General features: G+C 36.2%; 1 protein-coding gene across 4 annotated transcripts; it reads right to left on the reverse strand.

Annotated features, from left to right (window-relative positions):
* Window positions 1-5939: 5939 nt before the first annotated feature.
* LOC131948072 (otolin-1) lies at window positions 5940-18036 on the reverse strand. 4 transcript variants are annotated; one of them, XR_009387963.1, is made up of 3 exons: window positions 17933-18019; window positions 15477-15574; window positions 5940-8068 (listed from the first exon to the last, which is right to left on the reverse strand). XR_009387963.1 is itself a non-coding variant. In XM_059309563.1 (3 exons), the coding sequence occupies exon 3, from the start codon at window positions 11542-11544 to the stop codon at window positions 10678-10680; it is 867 nt and encodes a 288-aa protein (XP_059165546.1). In that variant the 5' UTR covers window positions 11545-11598; window positions 15477-15574; window positions 17933-18036; the 3' UTR covers window positions 9739-10677. The 4 variants fall into 4 exon arrangements, 2 of the variants coding, with proteins under 2 accessions (XP_059165546.1, XP_059165547.1); XR_009387962.1 differs by having other exon boundaries at window positions 17913-18019; XM_059309563.1 differs by lacking the exon at window positions 5940-8068 and adding an exon at window positions 9739-11598 and having other exon boundaries at window positions 17933-18036.
* Window positions 18037-18480: the final 444 nt, after the last annotated feature.

Consider the following 18480-nt stretch of genomic DNA (forward strand, 5'->3'; position numbering starts at 1 on the left):
GTGTCACCCGGTGCGGTCCGCACCCCACGCACCCCCCCTCGCTACGCCCCTGCATAATATTAATAGCATTTAATAGAATGTTCCAACGTCCTCGGTTTTCATCGTGTTTTATTTAAATACTAACATTAAATTACCGTGAAATGGTAAATTCATCTGACTTGTTGCCCTCAACTCATGGCAACAACAGTTATGCTTAGTTCAACCACCTTTACTGCCCACATTTATCACGCTCATTACATAACAAAACTTAGGATCAAAACAGAAAGCCGACAAGGTTCAAAGGCTGTCATTGACACAAAACGTCCACAACACACAATATGTTCGGACAAGGCCGACTGAGGAGAGGCCGACCGGAGAACAGCCTACCGCAAAACATATGCAATACACAATGATGTGCCTACATTTCTTATATAATTAGCTTTTCTGCCGCGTATTTAACTAAATACGCAACAAAAGTTGAGATTGTGTAAATTATCTTAGAGTTACAGTATTTTACTTACAATTGTTATAGACCTAATGCTTTTAACGTCTGTAAATAATATATGCTAGCAATAAATATAACCCACAACAATAAAAAAAAATTCAATTTGCAACAAATAAATCAAAATATTTCTGAAAAGTTTTTTGTGACTTTTTTTCCGATAAAATTTTTCCATTGTGCCTTTTCTTCTGTGACTTTTTTCTGTGTTTTTTTTTCCTGTGACTTTTTTTTTCGTTCACCCCGTAAACTGGCGTCACAGACGGCTGGTTTCACGTAGGCGGGGAGGGAGGGTGGAATGGAAGGGAGGGTAGCTTCGAATTCACTAACTATAAAGTACTGAAAGGTAGAAAATAAAACAACTAAATAGCGGCGGGTCAGCTCGTATATATAAATCTCTTCATGGAGACCATGCGGGACAAGACGTAGACGCAAGCCGTTCCTCCCAGAGTTTCTTCCAGACATCTCTTTGGGGGGGGGGGGGGGGGGGGGGTCAGACCTCTCCCCCCCCCCCCCCCCCGAAGAAAGTCTACCGCCCCCCGAACGAGATGGATTTTATATAGTAAACATATACTTTTACTAGTGTCCATCCCCCCCCCCCCCCGAAAAATGTTGACCGCCCCCCCCCCCCCCCCGGAGAAAAAAGTCTAGAAGAAACACTGGTTCCTCCCCCGCTCTCCAGACATATTGCTACCACCCTCACCCTTACCATTCAGGTGAACTTTGGTTCACGACGAATGTTTACAATCGAAGAGCCGGGTTGAATTAGTGACGGCTACTAGGGGCAGATAATTTAGTATTAAACGATTTGAAACGAAGGGGGGGGGGGGGTAACAATTTCTGCTTGATCTTTTCATTGTAGTCTGTAAACGGCTGCTTTCACTGGGCGGGGTAGTGTAGAATTCACAAATAAAACAACTAGATGGCGTATGTTACGTCGCGGGTCAGCTCGTTATAATTAAGTCTTATGATTGGTATTTTAATGAGAATTTCACTTGACCACCGCAGGTCAGGCAATTAGAGAAAACAAACGTCATCGACCTTGAACTTATTGGCCAGCTGACGCACGTCTGCCCAGTCCAAACTTGACAGCTGGACGCGAGGTTGGCCAGCGAGCAGACGAGAATGTGGCACAGACCAGCGGTCACCGCCGGTCGAGCAGTCCCGCTAAATACCACGTGTTTGTAGCAGACGCGAGCCGTTTGATTGAACTCGGATCTGTTTGTTGATTTCAGTTGCGTCACTTGTCGACCTAGATTAGTCGTCCGCACCATAAAATCTCTGCACCATAAAACGTCTGCACAATAGAACTCATTTCTCTCTCATGTACTTTTGTATCAGTTTAATTTAATTTGATGCGACATTTGAATGTATGTTTTCCTATCCTAATCAAATAGATCTAGTTGTTTAAGTGTCATTATAATATGTGTTTAATTTGTTTCAGAGTAACCTAAAAATTCTTTATTTAAAAACGTAGGCCATTTTGTTTTTTCACGGCCTTACCTTGGCGACAGGAATCAACTCTGGCGCCTAAACGTGGGCAGACGACTGGTCGCGGATATTAACCGGGGATTATGGGAAATCTTTTTTCTCCCAAGAACCGGGAGTCTGCTGCGAGAGTTTGGGTCTAGTTTAAGCTTGTGCTGGATGTCATTGGCAGAGTCATCAAACATCACGTCATCATTACTTCAAACATCACGTCCTCATTACTTCAAACATCACGTCCTCATTACTTCAAACATCACGTCCTCATTACTTCACACAAAACGTCCTCATTACTTCACACATCACGTCCTCATTACTTCACACAATACGTCCTCATTTCTTCAATACTTCAATACGTTTTCATTTCTTCACAAAACACGTCCTCATTACTTCACACAACACGTCCGCATTACTTCACACAATACGTCCTCATTACTTCAAACATCACGTCCTCATTACTTCACACAATACATCCTCATTACTTCACACAATACGTCCTCATTACTTCACACACACACATCACGTCCTCATTACTTCACACAATACATCCTCATTACTTCACACAATACGTCCTCATTACTTCACACACACACATCACGTCCTCATTACTTCACTCACGTCCTCATTACTTCACACAACACATCCTCATTACTTCACACAATACGTCCTCATTACTTCACACACACACATCACGTCCTCATTACTTCACACAATACGTCATCATTACTTCACACATCACATCCTCACTACTTCACACAATACGTCCTCATTACTTCACACATCACGTCCTCATTACTTCAATACGTCCTCATTACTTCACACAACACATCCTCATTACTTCACACATCACGTCCTCATTACTTCAATACGTCCTCATTACTTCACACAACACATCCTCATTACTTCACACATCACGTCCTCATTACTTCACACATCACGTCATCATTACTTCACACACACACATCACGTCCTCATTACTTCAAACATCACGTCATCATTACTTCACTCAATACGTCCTCATTACTTCAGACAATACGTCATCATTACTTCACACAAAACGTCCTCATTACTTCACACAATACGTCATCATTACTTCACACAAAACGTCCTCATTACTTCACACAATACGTCATCATTACTTCACGCAAAACGTCCTCATTACTTCACACACCACGTCCTCATTACTTCAAACATCACGTCATCATTACTTCACTCAATACGTCCTCATTACTTCACACATCACGTCCTCATTACTTCACTCACGTCCTCATTACTTCACACAACACATCCTCATTACTTCACACAATACGTCCTCATTACTTCACACACACACATCACGTCCTCATTACTTCACACAATACGTCATCATTACTTCACACATCACATCCTCACTACTTCACACAATACGTCCTCATTACTTCACACATCACGTCCTCATTACTTCAATACGTCCTCATTACTTCACACAACACATCCTCATTACTTCACATATCACGTCCTCATTACTTCACACATCACGTCCTCATTACTTCAATACGTCCTCATTACTTCACACAACACATCCTCATTACTTCACACATCACGTCCTCATTACTTCACACATCACGCCATCATTACTTCACACACACACATCACGTCCTCATTACTTCAAACATCACGTCATCATTACTTCACTCAATACGTCCTCATTACTTCAGACAATACGTCATCATTACTTCACACAAAACGTCCTCATTACTTCACACAATACGTCATCATTACTTCACACAAAACGTCCTCATTACTTCACACAATACGTCATCATTACTTCACACAAAACGTCCTCATTACTTCACACACCACGTCCTCATTACTTCAAACATCACGTCATCATTACTTCACTCAAAACGTCCTCATTACTTCACACAATACGTCATCATTACTTCACACAAAACGTCCTCATTACTTCACACAATACGTCATCATTACTTCACACATCACGTCCTCTCTACGAAACACAAAACGTCCTCACTACCTCACACAAAACGTCCTCACTACCTCACATTTCACGTCCTCACTACCTCACATTTCTCGTCCTCACTACCTCACACTTCACGTCCTCACTACCTCACACAAAACGTCCTCACTACCTCACATTTCACGTCCTCACTACCTCACATTTCACGTTCTCACTACCTCACACTTCACGTCCTCACTACCTCACATTTCACGTCCTCACTACCTCACATTTCACGTCCTTACTACCTCTCACAAAACGTCCTCACTACCTCACACAAAACGTCCTCACTACCTCACATTTCACGTCATTACTACCTCTCACAAAACGTCCTCACTTCCTCACACAAAACGTCCTCACTACCTCACATTTCACGTCATTACTACCTCTCACAAAACGTCCTCACTACCTCACATTTCACGTCATTACTACCTCTCACAAAACGTCCTCACTACCTCACATTTCACGTCATTACTACCTCTCACAAAACGTCCTCACTACCTCACATTTCACGTCCTCACTACCTCACACAAAACGTCCTCACTACCTCACATTTCACGTCATTACTACCTCTCACAAAACGTCCTCACTACCTCACACAAAACGTCATCACTACCTCACATTTCTCGTCCTCACTACCTTACATTTCACGTCCTCACTTCCTCACATTGCACGTCCTCACTACCTCACATTTCACATCCTCACTACCTCACATTTCACGTCCTCACTACCTCACACAAAACGTCCTCACTACCTCTCACAAAACGTCCTCACTACCTCACATTTCACGTCATTACTACCTCTCACAAAACGTCCTCACTACCTCACATTTCACGTCCTCACTACCTCACACAAAACGTCCTCACTACCTCACATTTCACGTCATTACTACCTCTCACAAAACGTCCTCACTACCTCACACAAAACGTCCTCACTACCTCACACAAAACGTCCTCACTACCTCACACAAAACGTCCTCACTACCTCACACAAAACGTCCTCTCTACCTCACATTTCACGTTCTCACTACCTCACATTTCACGTCCTCACTACCTCACACATCACAACCTCACTACCTCACATTTCACGTCCTAACTACCTCACATTTCACGTCCTCACTACCTCACATTTCACGTCCTCACTACCTAACACATCACATCCTCACACATTTCCAGTTTCATTTCGATATTTTACTGCGGAGGGGGGGGGGTGGATTAAAGTTAAATACGATCTATTTAAGTCCATATTTCTCTGATGGTTCGGGTATGCTGTAGAATTCTCCGAGGGGGTGGGGTACACTGCGACAACCCTTCCCACCGAAGTGGATCCTAAAAACCAAAAACCTCTACCTTGCGTCTTTACACATGATGTTTACACAATTAAGTTTATTACTGACAACTTGACCAGTTTGAGGTAACAACCTCCATCATGGCTCATCTTTCAATTCATCAGTCTGCCCACCACATTTTTTGAGTTTTGTACATGACAAACTTGGACAAAAAAATTTAAACAATATTCTCTTGGCTTGTAAAAAGTATATCTGAAAAGTAGAGGCTAAGTGATCTAGCGTCACTGGCCAGTCGGCATTCAGCACTTTTAATTTGGGTATTTATATAAGGGAAGTAACTCTTTAAAATAAAGTTGAATATATTTTTAAAACTTGGTTATCGCCCTTAGTTTTAAACATCGCCATCTAATTATTGACACGTTTAATACTTATTAGCACCATCCTCGTTCTTAAAAATAATATCAACGCTACTCAGGAGATCTGTGGCTACCCATGAAATACTGAAAACATTAAAAGCAATTATAAAAACAAGACAAAACATACAATACAAAACATGGAACTTGGAACATGACTTGGAACCGGATTCGAACTTGAGACTATTGGGTTAGCAGTCTAGCGCAAACAAAACATACACAATATACACAACTAAAACTACAAGATAAAACAGATTCTAATAAGCAAAAACACAAGTAGAAATTGACATCAACTATGTTGTATTGTATAAATAAAATACACAGGTTATAAAAAAAATGTTTTGGCATTTGGAAAGTTGGACGGCGTCACATATACCAATTAAAAACATGGGATATCTTTGTGCTATCACGTTTAACTGAGGGAGCTTGGTGTACATTTTTCACAATGGTCACAACATGGGACAAGATTTCTGTATGTGTCTTCAAACATTGGTTTACACATTGGCACAACTGGTGGAGCAAAACAAGCAGGGTAATCAACACTCTGGTTGTACAACATAAACAATTGAACAGTTTTAGCCTGATGGAAAAGGTTCAAAATTTAACGTCCTATATAAAACACTGTACAGTGAAGGCGACTAATGCACTCAATGCTATTACTTAAACAATACACAGCTAGAACACACATTGTAATGCTGCTAGACTTAACATCTTCAGAGACTCAATGGTTTGTCAACTTAAACAACAACATAGAATTTAAAACTTGATTCTCATGTCCTTAGTGGACAAAGGTTCAGGAAATTGATGAGATCTGGCCACTACCCCACACCACACATACATGTACCACACCTACATAGCATGAGGTCAGACCTTATGGGCAGAGGTGGGGTGAGGGGGGTGTGGGAGGGGGGGATGATGTTATTTATGGACAATCCTTAGAATACCTTGCACTACAAGAACTTGATATATTTGTAAGAAATGAGAGTTTAGTTATTGAGTTGATAATAAAATATAGCAATATATCACAAGAATCTCCTGACATCATTCATTTTCGTTACAGGCAGATTAACAAATATCACAGTAAAAGCCGTCTGTCAGATTTAAGATTTAAACCTTGAATTAAAATAATGTATGCAATTATTAATTTTTGCAAAGTACTTTATAAATTGAAAAACATTGTTCTTTTTCGATTTGGACACATCTCATACAGATTTTAAAATAAAATTTCTAATTTAAATTGCTTAAAATCTAAACATCCTAACAATCAGATTTTTGTTATGAAGATAAGAGATGATACATTTTGTCTAAACCAAGCAAATATTTTTACATTATCACAATTCAGCAGGAAATAGTTTTTTAACACATTGGACAAAAACATTTTTTTATAATTAACATTTAACCCCAACTTATAAAAATTGGCACGAGAAGACAATTATTTTATATTTGACCAACCTGGCATTCTACTCTCCCTTGTGTAAAAAAGGTAATGGAAAGTATATAAGTTAAATGTGGCACATGTTTTATAGGCCTAATTATTATATATTTGAGCTAATGAAAATGTAAACATAAAATATAGATATATATTCTATAAACTATTTAATATATTTACAAACAATTAAATATTTTATGAGTCAGTAAGTTTGAAAATCTTTTCTTTTAATAAAAAGAGGACTAATAAAATTGGAAGATTTCAATGAAAATCAAAAGACTGAAAAAACTAGAGGATATTATGTCATATGACCAGCAGTTTGAGGTAATGATCTAACGTTAAAATTATTGAACAAGACAGCAGATCTGATAAATTTCCTGTAGTATGACAATGTACTTTTGTAATGTTACTTATTTATTACTTTAGTGCATGAGCTTTCTGTTGAACAAAATACTATGTGGATCAATACACATTTATGAAATTCTTTATTATTATGTTTTTTAATAATTGAAAATTGAGGCAAGAAAAAAAAACTTCTTCTATAAAGGCACAGATATTTTTAGAATTTAGGGGAGATGGGGAACTTTATTGGTGTGCTTATCAGCTGCTTTTAAGTGAACAAAATGTAATCGTAACAAACTTACAAAAAAACTAACAAACCTAGAAAACTATCTGACAATTAAAATTATTTCTTTTTCTTCTTTCCTTTTCTTCCTTTTTTCTTTTTCTTTGTCCCACCTGACTCCGCGCTAAAGCCCCACTTCTCCAGTGCGTCTGGTGCATTATGAGCTATGAAATACAAGTTTTCCATGGCAGCTGGACTCATCATGTCCACCGGCGCTGCCTTGGCCTTAGCTGACCCAAGGGAACTTTTTGCTGACTTGGACTTGCGTGAGCCTCCAGATTTCTTACCTGACTTTTTACCTGCCTTCTTACTGGACTTTTTGCTGGATTTTTTACTGGATTTTTTTTTACCTCCCTGTGGTAGAAATTAAAGGTAAACAATTAGGGAACAGAATCTGATATTGGTAGGGCAACGTGAGGAATATAGACCTAGAGAGAAGAACAGGGCAGGAGCCAATGACAGTGCAATTAAGGAGGAAGTGGCGCTAGGTGGGACACACATAAAGACTCGCTCTAATGTGATATGCCTGGTGTTGGAGTGCAACGGGAAAGTGAAAGAGAGAGAAATGACAGGAGAGCGCTTGACAGACCTGGAAGCAGAGTCTTCTTGATGAACTGAAGAAAGCAGGAATGTTTTGGGAAGCTGTAAAATCAACAGCTGGGGACTGGACAAAATGGGAGGTTATAGTTGAGGCCCTATGCTCCACAAGGGGTAAAGAGGATTAAGTGAAGTAATTCCAGTCAATTAGTGAACCATTTATCTGATCTTTTAGCTTTAGTTGAAGTGGTGAAACTGTATTGTCACATTACTTCAATGTTAGATATTGTTTCAACAATGGTAGATATTGTTGAAACAATGTTAAATATTGTTTTAACAATGTTACACATTACTTCAACAATGTTAAATATTATTTCAACAATGTTACACATTGCATCAACAATGTTAAATATTGTTTCAACAATGTTACATATTGTTTCAACAATGTTTGATACTGTTTAAACAATGTTACACATTGCTTCAACAATGTTTAATATTATTTCAACAATGTTACATATTGTTTCAACAATGTTTGATACTGTTTAAACAATGTTACACATTGCTTCAACAATGTTAAATATTATTTCAACAATGTTACATATTGTTTCAACAATGTTTAATATTGTTTAAACAATGTTACGCATTGCTTCAACAATGTTACACATTGCTTCAACAATAATCAAACTAATACGGCCAGAATGTTCCTGCCACACTAGGTTAGAAAAAAATGGCTGGCAGGCAGACAATAGACAATTGAATAACAATTTGATAATCGGGGTACGAGCATGCTAAGCGGGTCAGGTGAAGGGGGGTTTTAATCAAAGCATCAATCAGTTTCTTTCAGGCATATCTCTGCCACCCTCCCCCCACCACACCCTTTCTAGTAGGACTATATTACCCCCCCCCCACTCATGACATAACAGAAAAAGAAGCCTGAAAGAAACCCTGCACAGAAAAACTGCTTCATTCTGATGAATTGTGAAATAAACATTTTTTTTCAAAGACTGGATAACAATTCAAATAAAAAAAGAACAGAGAAAAACAATGAACCAATACTAAAAAATATTTAAACAACTTTGATACCAAGCCAGTACACTGCTTAGATTAGAGTTGAACTCAAGACTCAATCCCTAAGGCAGGTCCATCTTATCTGTGTTCTGATGCTTCACTCTGTGCTAGTTATTGGCCAGGTGGCTACAGGCTATTGTAAGCAAGTCAGCTACATGGGGGGTAATGTGCTTATCAATAAACACAACAGGGAATTGAAGAGTTGAATCTCAACAAAGTGAAGGTAAAAAAACATGGGTAATGTGTTTATCAACAAACACAACAGGGAATTGAACAGTTGAAATATCAACAAAGTGAAGGTCAACAACAACAAAATTTATTAAACATTCAGACAATTGTGTTGTATAACTCACCAAAAGTTTATCAATTATAACTGAAACAAAACTGCAAAAATGTTCAACTGTGGACACTGTTTGTTACTGAACAAAACATCTATAAACCCAAGTCACACAACTCAATGCATGTAAAATAAATGTATTTTGGATGGATAAAAATATCAAATATATGATTGTAAAAATTACCAATATTTCATTTTTTTTAATGTAAGGATGTAATTCCTTTTGTGTAAGGAAGTAATGTGTTTCTTACTCACAATGTCCAATGTATGTTTAGTCCATAATTCATTTGATGATGAGCAGCGTATACTTTGATGTTATCACTGACATCACACTGAATATTTTACATCATGATGTTATCACTGACTTGACACAGACATCATGATGTTATCAGTGAAATCACACTGACAAGCTCACATCATGATCTTATCACCACTGACTGGCTGACATCATGATGTTTTCCCTGTCTTCACACAGACATCATGATGATATCACAGACATGCCACAGACCAGCTCACATCATGATGTTATGATGGACATCCCATTTACTAGCTGACAGCATGTTATCCTTGACTAGCTGGCAAAATGATGTTATCACTGACTTCACACAGACATGATGATGTTATCACTGACTTTACACTGACATGATGATGTTATCACTGACTTTACACAGACATCATGATGTTATCACTGACTTTACACTGACATCATGATGTTATCACTGACTTTACACTGACATCATGATGTTATCACTGACTTTACACTGACATCATGATGTTATCACTGACTACTGGCCTCCCAATGACAAGCTTGCCTGTTCCAATGTCCCACCACTATCCAGCAATGACTGGCAATGATCAATTTTCCGTCTGTCTTTATGTCTTTAGCCCTGGCAGAACTACACTATCTTCAGTCGGACATCAACCTTCATCTGTACGATGTTTATATGAGAACAAAAGCCAGAGTACGGAATGAAACAAGGCACTCAAGTCCCAAACAGACCCATCCACCTTACTCATTAAATTACTTTTTTTTCTTTTTACCTCCCTTCTTTCCTTTACCTCCCTTCTTTCCTTTACCTCCCTTCTTTCCTTTACCTCCCTTCTTTCCTTTACCTCCCTTTCCTCCCCCTTTTCCGCCGCCCTTTCCTTTCTTCTTCTTTTTTTTTGTCCCCTGTGGCCATTCAAAGCCTCTAAATCTGAGGGCATCAATGACATCATGAGCAATGTACTGAAGGTTAAAGAACGCAGCATCACTAAACATTATTTCAGAAAGAGATGGCATGGGTGCTCCATCCGCTCCCGCTTTGTGTTTTTTGTCTTTCTTTCCTTTTTTGCCTTTCTTTCCTTTTTTACCTTTCTTTCCTTTCTTTCCTTTTTTGCCTTTCTTTCCTTTTTTGCCCTTTTTGCCTTTCTTTCCTTTTTTGCCTTTCTTTCCTTTTTTGCCTTTCTTTCCTTTTTTGCCTTTTTTGCCTTTCTTTCCTTTTTTTCCCTTTTTGCCTTTCTTTCCTTTGCCCTTTTTGCCTTTGCCTTTTTTTCCTTTTCCACCTTTTTTCCCTTTGCCTTTTTTTCCTTTTCCACCTTTTTTTCCTTTGCCCTTTTTTCCTTTTCCACCTTTTTTTCCTTTTCCGCCTTTTTTCCCTTTTCCTCCTTTTTTTCCTTTTCCACCTTTTTTTCCTTTTCCGCCTTTTTTCCCTTCTCCAGACTTCTTTGCCTTGCCAGGTTTCTTAATTTTGATCTTTCCTCCCTGCCAGTTTTTCCTCCAGGCTCCCCCGGCATCAGTGAAAGAGCTACTTGTAATGGATGTGCCCTCAGCAGTCTCATCTGGGATTGACTCCTCAGTGACTTCTTGCAAAGCGCTACTAGATTTTTTTTCACTGCTGGACTCCATTCAATGGGCTTAATGGGCTTCAGATGGTCTTCTATTTCAGTGTGCTGTCGTAGTCTTTGTTAAATAAAGAACCATCAGAAAATATTTATTTGTAACTTTATGTAGCACATTGTTTAAAATATCATTTAAATAGCATGTCCTTATGGGAACTATTCATGCTGGGAGAGCAGGAAACTGGGACCAAAAAACTTGACAAAAACAAAGTACGTAAAGAAGGAAAATCTACACAGCTGGGGGAAGAAAGGTGGGGGGGGGAGGGGTCTAACAAGGGTCAACTGGTGTGCACCAAAACCAAATGGAACTGAGTCAATGTGAATGTCCAGACATTAAAATAACCAGAATTTTTTGTTTGGAAATTATTTTTAAATTTGGTTAAAAAAGCAAAATCATATCTAGATTCTACCTTTAATATGTAACAACATTAACAGACCTCTCCTAATAAAATAAATTAATCAATAAATTATTAGCATAGCAAATAACCATACGCATTACATCAGTATATCAGAATTAAAAACTAATAAAACTTTTTTAACATACAAATTTATGGGAGAGGACATGTTTGTCCAATGTATCCAAAGTATACAGGGTGGGAGAAGAGGTTTATCTTCAAATGTGTAATGGTTGACCCTACTCATAACATAACTGCATGCTAAAGAGGACATTTGCAATAAATGTGTTTTTGAAGTCAGGAGAAGTCTACAGGAAGTGCTGGCTAAATGATGATTACATCTTCCTTAGCTCAAACCACATATGGATCAACATTAGGAAATATGTTTAATATAACCAAACACTAGTTGAAGGCAAAGTTTTTTAAAAAGTGGCGAATGTTCTGCAAAAAGATGTGCAGGGGGAGTTAAGTTTGCTTTCAAGAGAAAAAAATGATCAGCGTCATAGCTATTAGATTTCTAGGTTTGGATGCTGCCTTAAGATCGAGGAGCAATTAGATCTCCACTGAGTGGAAAATATGGAAAAGACATTTATTAGGTTGATAGTACTGGAGAAAAAACTGAACAGCATACAGATACTAAACCCCCTCTTGCTAGCTAGAAGAATGCATTATTTAATCTAATATATAAAGCTCAATTCTGTAACGCATATGTTTGTCGTTGGCATTTCTACGGATTTAACCCTTTATCTACTGACGGTACTTTTAAGTACCACTTTAATTAAGCGCCTGTATTATTTTTAATTTAAGACGAATTTCAAAAATTATTGATGTAATTGATAGTATGATCTCCCTTGAGTCACAGGTAGGTGGAGGGAACGATTTTTTTTGAAAATTTATGGTGTGGCGCCATTTTCAATCTCTACCTGTATCGGTAGTTCACAATTGTTCTGTACATATCTCACATGTGTTCCTGATTTCCTTTTGTTTAACCTTATTCTTCACATTTTCAACACCGAATATTTTTTATTGGCATCTTCAATAGGCAGGCAAATGCATTTAACTTCTAGTTATACAATTTTTATCAAATTGTCTTTGTAATAGATCGATGTTTACAAGTGGACTTATAAGTACCGTCAGGGCACACGGACATTTTTTTAGGATTTCTTGGAAATTGCTGATTTTCGATGTGCAGTGACATAAATATTATTTTGATAATTAATTATCGAAATGTACTTAAAAACATATATTTATGCATTTATAAGAAGGTTAGCATAGGGTTTTCCGCAGAAATATTGTAATTAATTGCAGATTTCTAGTAGTAAAAGAATAACAAGAATAGAGATGGCAGTTGCAGGCTCGTTTACTAGGTTTAGTATACGTTATTTGTATACCAAAATCTAGTTCTAGAAGTAAGATTTGTAAGTTATATTTGATGCAAAAACTGTCTTGCATACAATAGCTAGCGTGTACATAATGTACACATGTAGACTAGTAATAGTCCATACATCTGCATGTAGTATAGATCGTTTTGTAATTTTGAATCAGTAAACACAAAACAGTAGGCCACTACGGCTCTTCCATACACATTGAACTCACTTCTATTTATGAACTTTACACTGTAGTGTATACTTGTCCATAACATTCCAGTAGGCTACAATTATACTAGTATTACTAGTAGTAGTGTACTGAATGAATAGGCTTTCGTTTTCAAAATATGTGTTTATGCGGCTCATTGTAATGGCTATTAGAAGCCTCTAGCAAAAGCAGGTTCAGTCCGGCAACTGCTACCACACCAGAAAGACGACAGACAAGAATTCTAAGGAATGAGGAATGATGGAGCATGACATGTCGGCACCTTTTGCTGTGTTTCAGGTCTAAGATGTGTTCCGATAGAAAATCCAGTAAAAATCGTACTCAAAATATACTTTTGTGCTGGGTTTATGTGTGAAAATTACAAAAAATGATTGTTATAATGATTGCCATGTTATTATTAAATAAGTTGTATCGTTTTTTCCTGTTTTGTAAATTTTTTAATTTTTGGAAAAAATGTCCTACATTCCTGACGGTACTTATAAGTACCAATACATGTTTGGGCCCTTAAAAATTTATGAAACAAAATTTCCGCCGACATATGCTTTAAATGTGCCAAAAGCAATATGATAACACATTGTTTAAGAAAAAATATTATTCGGAACCTAATTCCGTAAATAAAGGGTTAAGTGTTAGATCAATTATCGTGCGCATTTGTCTAAATTTATGAGTTAAAAAATTACTATTAAAAGTGTTGGGAAATCATTTTCATTTTTCAAATTATAGTAATAATTGTCGGCATGTTCATTAAACACAAGTTTTAAAAAAAATATCATCTTTTACAAAAATTCTAATTATGTCTTTCTATAGTCCTATAGCGCTTACTTCCCTTTGATAAATTAGGCAAACACAATTACTTCCCTTTATAAAACCATTGCATTAGTTGAAAAGCATTTACTTTTTAATTACTTTGTTTTGGTGTTGGGAAAAAAATAATTACATAATTAGCGGGGATTGATCAAGTGCAAATGTTGTAGGTATTTTACGGATAAGCTTGGAGTATTATAATTGTTCATTAAATTGAAACAGGCGCGTTCGTTTAAGTGAGTGCAAAAACTATGAATAAGTTGGGGTACTATAGTCGTTTATTAAGCTAAAACAGGCGATTCTGCCCCGGGCGTTTATGTTCGCGTTAGTGTTTTCTTTGTGTTTAGGTGGGTTTGCGTTAGTGGTTGCGTTTTGATTTGGTTTGTTTTCGTTCTTTCTTTTTTCGTTTTTGTTTGTGTTTTTTTGTTTGGGTTTGTATTTGTGTTTTTGGTTGGTTTTGCGTTTGGATTTGGTTTGTTTTCGTTTGCTTTTTCGTTTTTTTTTTTTTTTTTTTGTTGGTATTGGTGTTTGTGGTTGGGTTTGTTGTTAGGTTTTTGTTTTCGTTTGCTTTTTTGTTTGTTTTTTCTTTGTGTTTGTATTGGTGTTTGTGGTTGTGGTTGGGTTTGTTGCTAGGTTTTTGTTTTCGTTTGTATTTGTAATTGTGTTAGCGTTATGTTTGCGTTTTGTTGTTTTGGTTTTGGTTGGTCGTGGTTTGGGTGAGCAATGCCGGGTTTATGATGATTACTAAACACACAGGTAATGGTCTTTAACAGAAAGGTTTTTCACAGAAGCCAGAGCAGGGCCTGGCCGGGACGGCTAGTACATACATAAATCAACACAGTACAGAACTACTTTACTGTGTCTGGTTTATATAACTTGCACTTGTTGGCTAACAAATGATGCCATGACAGCTTATCTAGTAACATGTTTTCTGCAACCAGAATGTAAAGAGGAATTTTATAGCCAATACATTATTAAGTTTTCTTTCTCCATGGTAAATACACAAGGCTACTTCTTTACATGCTATTTGTATGCCTATTCAAGTTAGTCGAGCAAATATTTATACAATTAGTACACCGTCACAGTAAGTTCACAAACTCAAAATACGAGCCAAAGAACTTTATTTTATTAAAAATACAGAACATACCATTTTGTGTGTGTTTAGGCAGCTTTATAGATCTGGAATGTACCATACTGACACTGCTCTGTGTGAGCTATTTGATATATAATTGTTTGATGATTTCCCTGAAAATATAAAATAATCATCAACTAAATACAATTGTTACCAAAAAGATTGTGAACGATTTATATTTATATATAAAAACTAGTGTACCTATCCTATGCATTGCGGCAGGCTGTCACAATATTTTAAGAGGATTTTAGATAGATTCTAGATCTGTCGCAATATGTTAAGAGAATTTTAGATAGATTCTAGATCTAATTTACGTCTAAACTCTAAACTCTTATTTAGTAAAAATTTTTATCTTGCCATTTGCAGCAATGTGAGAGCCCAAAAAAATCCTAATATTTCTGCGAACACCCTGTTTTATTATTTCAGAGGACAAAAAACCCCTTTAACTTTGATATTTACAATGTTCCATGGATATATATAAACTAGTTTGAGTCTAAACTTTTAGCTAAGCATTGATTAGTTCAAGCTTTATCGCTAAGTCCAACCATAGGCACTTTATCCGGGGTGGTGAAAAAATAGAAATTTGTGTACTATGCAACATATTAAAAATTCTAAAAAAATTTCCAGAAACAGAAAATTAAAGAAGGCCTACTTGACACAGAAGTGTTCATAAATGAACAGTTTCTGCGCTCCCACCATGGTTTTGCATACTTGATGCAAATGAATTTTCCATGAGCCATAAAATAGACAAAAGATTTACTGCTATGTACATTCGCAATTATGTAAGTAGCTCTAGATCTAGTAACAGTATTAACTGGCAGTAATTGTTACTAATTTCCCTTATGTTGTTTTTGTTTTCTGTCAGTTATGACAATTAAATTTTAATAAAACGTTATTAATTAGTTAGTACAATTAGTATAAGTTTAGATTAGTAATACTAGAATACTAGATTTAACTAGATCTAAGTATTTAGAAAATCTTCTTATAATTTAATTAGTAATTAGGCCTTGTAACTGCATCTAGTTACTAGTTAGTTTAGTTAGACGTAGAGTAGGCTTTTTGATGAGAATTACAGAATGATTTTTTTTATTAAAAATGTATCAATAATAGCTAGAACATTAGTAAACTAAGCTAATTTGGCATATAATATTTTAACTTTCTGTGTAAAGTCATTATTTCTGAAAAAAATTCCAAAGTCAGGTCAGCCTGTGGCACCCTCCACTGAACTTGACAGAAGGAAAAAAAACTTGACCCGTGACCCTCATTAAAACAGAATTTGCTTTTGTCTTTTTTTTTATTTTTAGTAAACATGTGCTTAATCTTACCCAATAAGTGATAAAAATTTGAAAATTAATCTTAATTACTGTTGTAAAGTGAGATAAACAGCTTAATAAACACGTGTTTTCTTGAGGGGGTGTGGCCCGGGTGTGGCACATTGTAATTATAACTTAATGTTTCTGTGTTTTATGACTATATTAGTATATTTGTACACAATCAGGATGCTATGCTTTTAAAATTGATAAATGGTAAGTATACCAAGTTACAAAGCCTGCAATCTACTTTCAGTTTAAAAAATAATAAAAACGATCATCAATGAAGAAAGCGTAAACATTCTATTTTTAGGTGTGACATAAAAAAAACAGTCATAAATCTAGCAAAATACTTGGATTCTTGTGCAGCACACATTTTCCCGCGCCTCGTTTTCACTAACCAAGATTATAATAAAATGGCATTATTGGGGGTGATCGTTTACCCACGCACATATCTCATTAACACAATAAATTATTACCAGTTAATTGTAATGTGTGTACAATTAATACTTTAGAGTTTACATCTGACATAAGCTGGTTTGCGCTGTGAAGCGATATGTAAGAGTTATTTGATATAAAAGATAAGAATTTATAGAGCTATTCTCACTTACGCGTCACTTGCAAGACAAACAAAGAAATTAGGTCAAAAGTACATCTGGAAATTCTTAAATATCAGACTGAAATAGAAACGGATAGTTCCGATGTCTAAAATTAACGATGGTCTCATAATTATTAGTTTTATCCCTCTACCGTTTAGTGAAAGCGAAACTGGTCGCCATTTTTAGTAAGCGCATGAGCCGTGAGATGCCTCGAAAATGTCAAACCCGGAAGCGTTGGACCGAACGGCCTATGTAGAGTTTAGTTTAGTTAACTTAACTTTATATTTCAACTTATTAAGTTACTAGGCCTTCAGCTTAAATTAAATTAGATAAAACTACAACGGTCTAATACTATGTTACTATTGTTTACAGTAATTTTATAAGCAATTTACAGTTTACAATATGATTTAATAAAAAATTTAATTTATGACGCCGTGACGGCATGACGGCAGTTTACGGTAACGAATGTTTACAAAACTCAACAGACGTTTTAGGATAATATCCGACGCTATATCGTGTGATTCCCCTAATTCAAGCCTTACAGTTTTCCATTCATTTTCACCTTTATAAAAAACAAAACAGTGTAGGCTCTAATCTCTGATGTACTTTAAATTTCTATCGTCCGCCATTACGTTTACTGTGGCCATAGTAATGCTCTGTTTAAAAATCTGAAACAGTGCATAACGGTACCAGGACAATTCAATAGTTTAAAATTTCAAAATTTGAATACGTGCCTTAAATAAAGTTAATATTATTCTAACCAGAACAAGAAGATATATTATAAATTTTTAAGCGTTTTTTTTCAGGTTAGAATAACGTGTAGTTAAATCAGTTACAATTCTTTATAGATCCTACTTTTTATGACCAATCATTTTTATACCAGTGGTTCTCAATATATAGATTTAGATTATATAATAATGAACTTTATGTATTAGATATTATCTAATATATAAAGTTCATTTTTATTTTCTTGAATAATTTTATTTGCAACAAAACAAGTTACAACATGTTTAACAGTAACAAGAGATAAATTAATAATAATTTACATCGTGTCTAGTATGATAGTATGTGATGATTGATATATACAGAAAGAAAAAAATTAACAAATAT

This window comes from Physella acuta, unplaced genomic scaffold (assembly GCF_028476545.2).
Source record: "Physella acuta isolate Inbredline_101_S28 unplaced genomic scaffold, ASM2847654v3 ptg000622l, whole genome shotgun sequence".
Taxonomy (NCBI): domain Eukaryota; kingdom Metazoa; phylum Mollusca; class Gastropoda; family Physidae; genus Physella; species Physella acuta.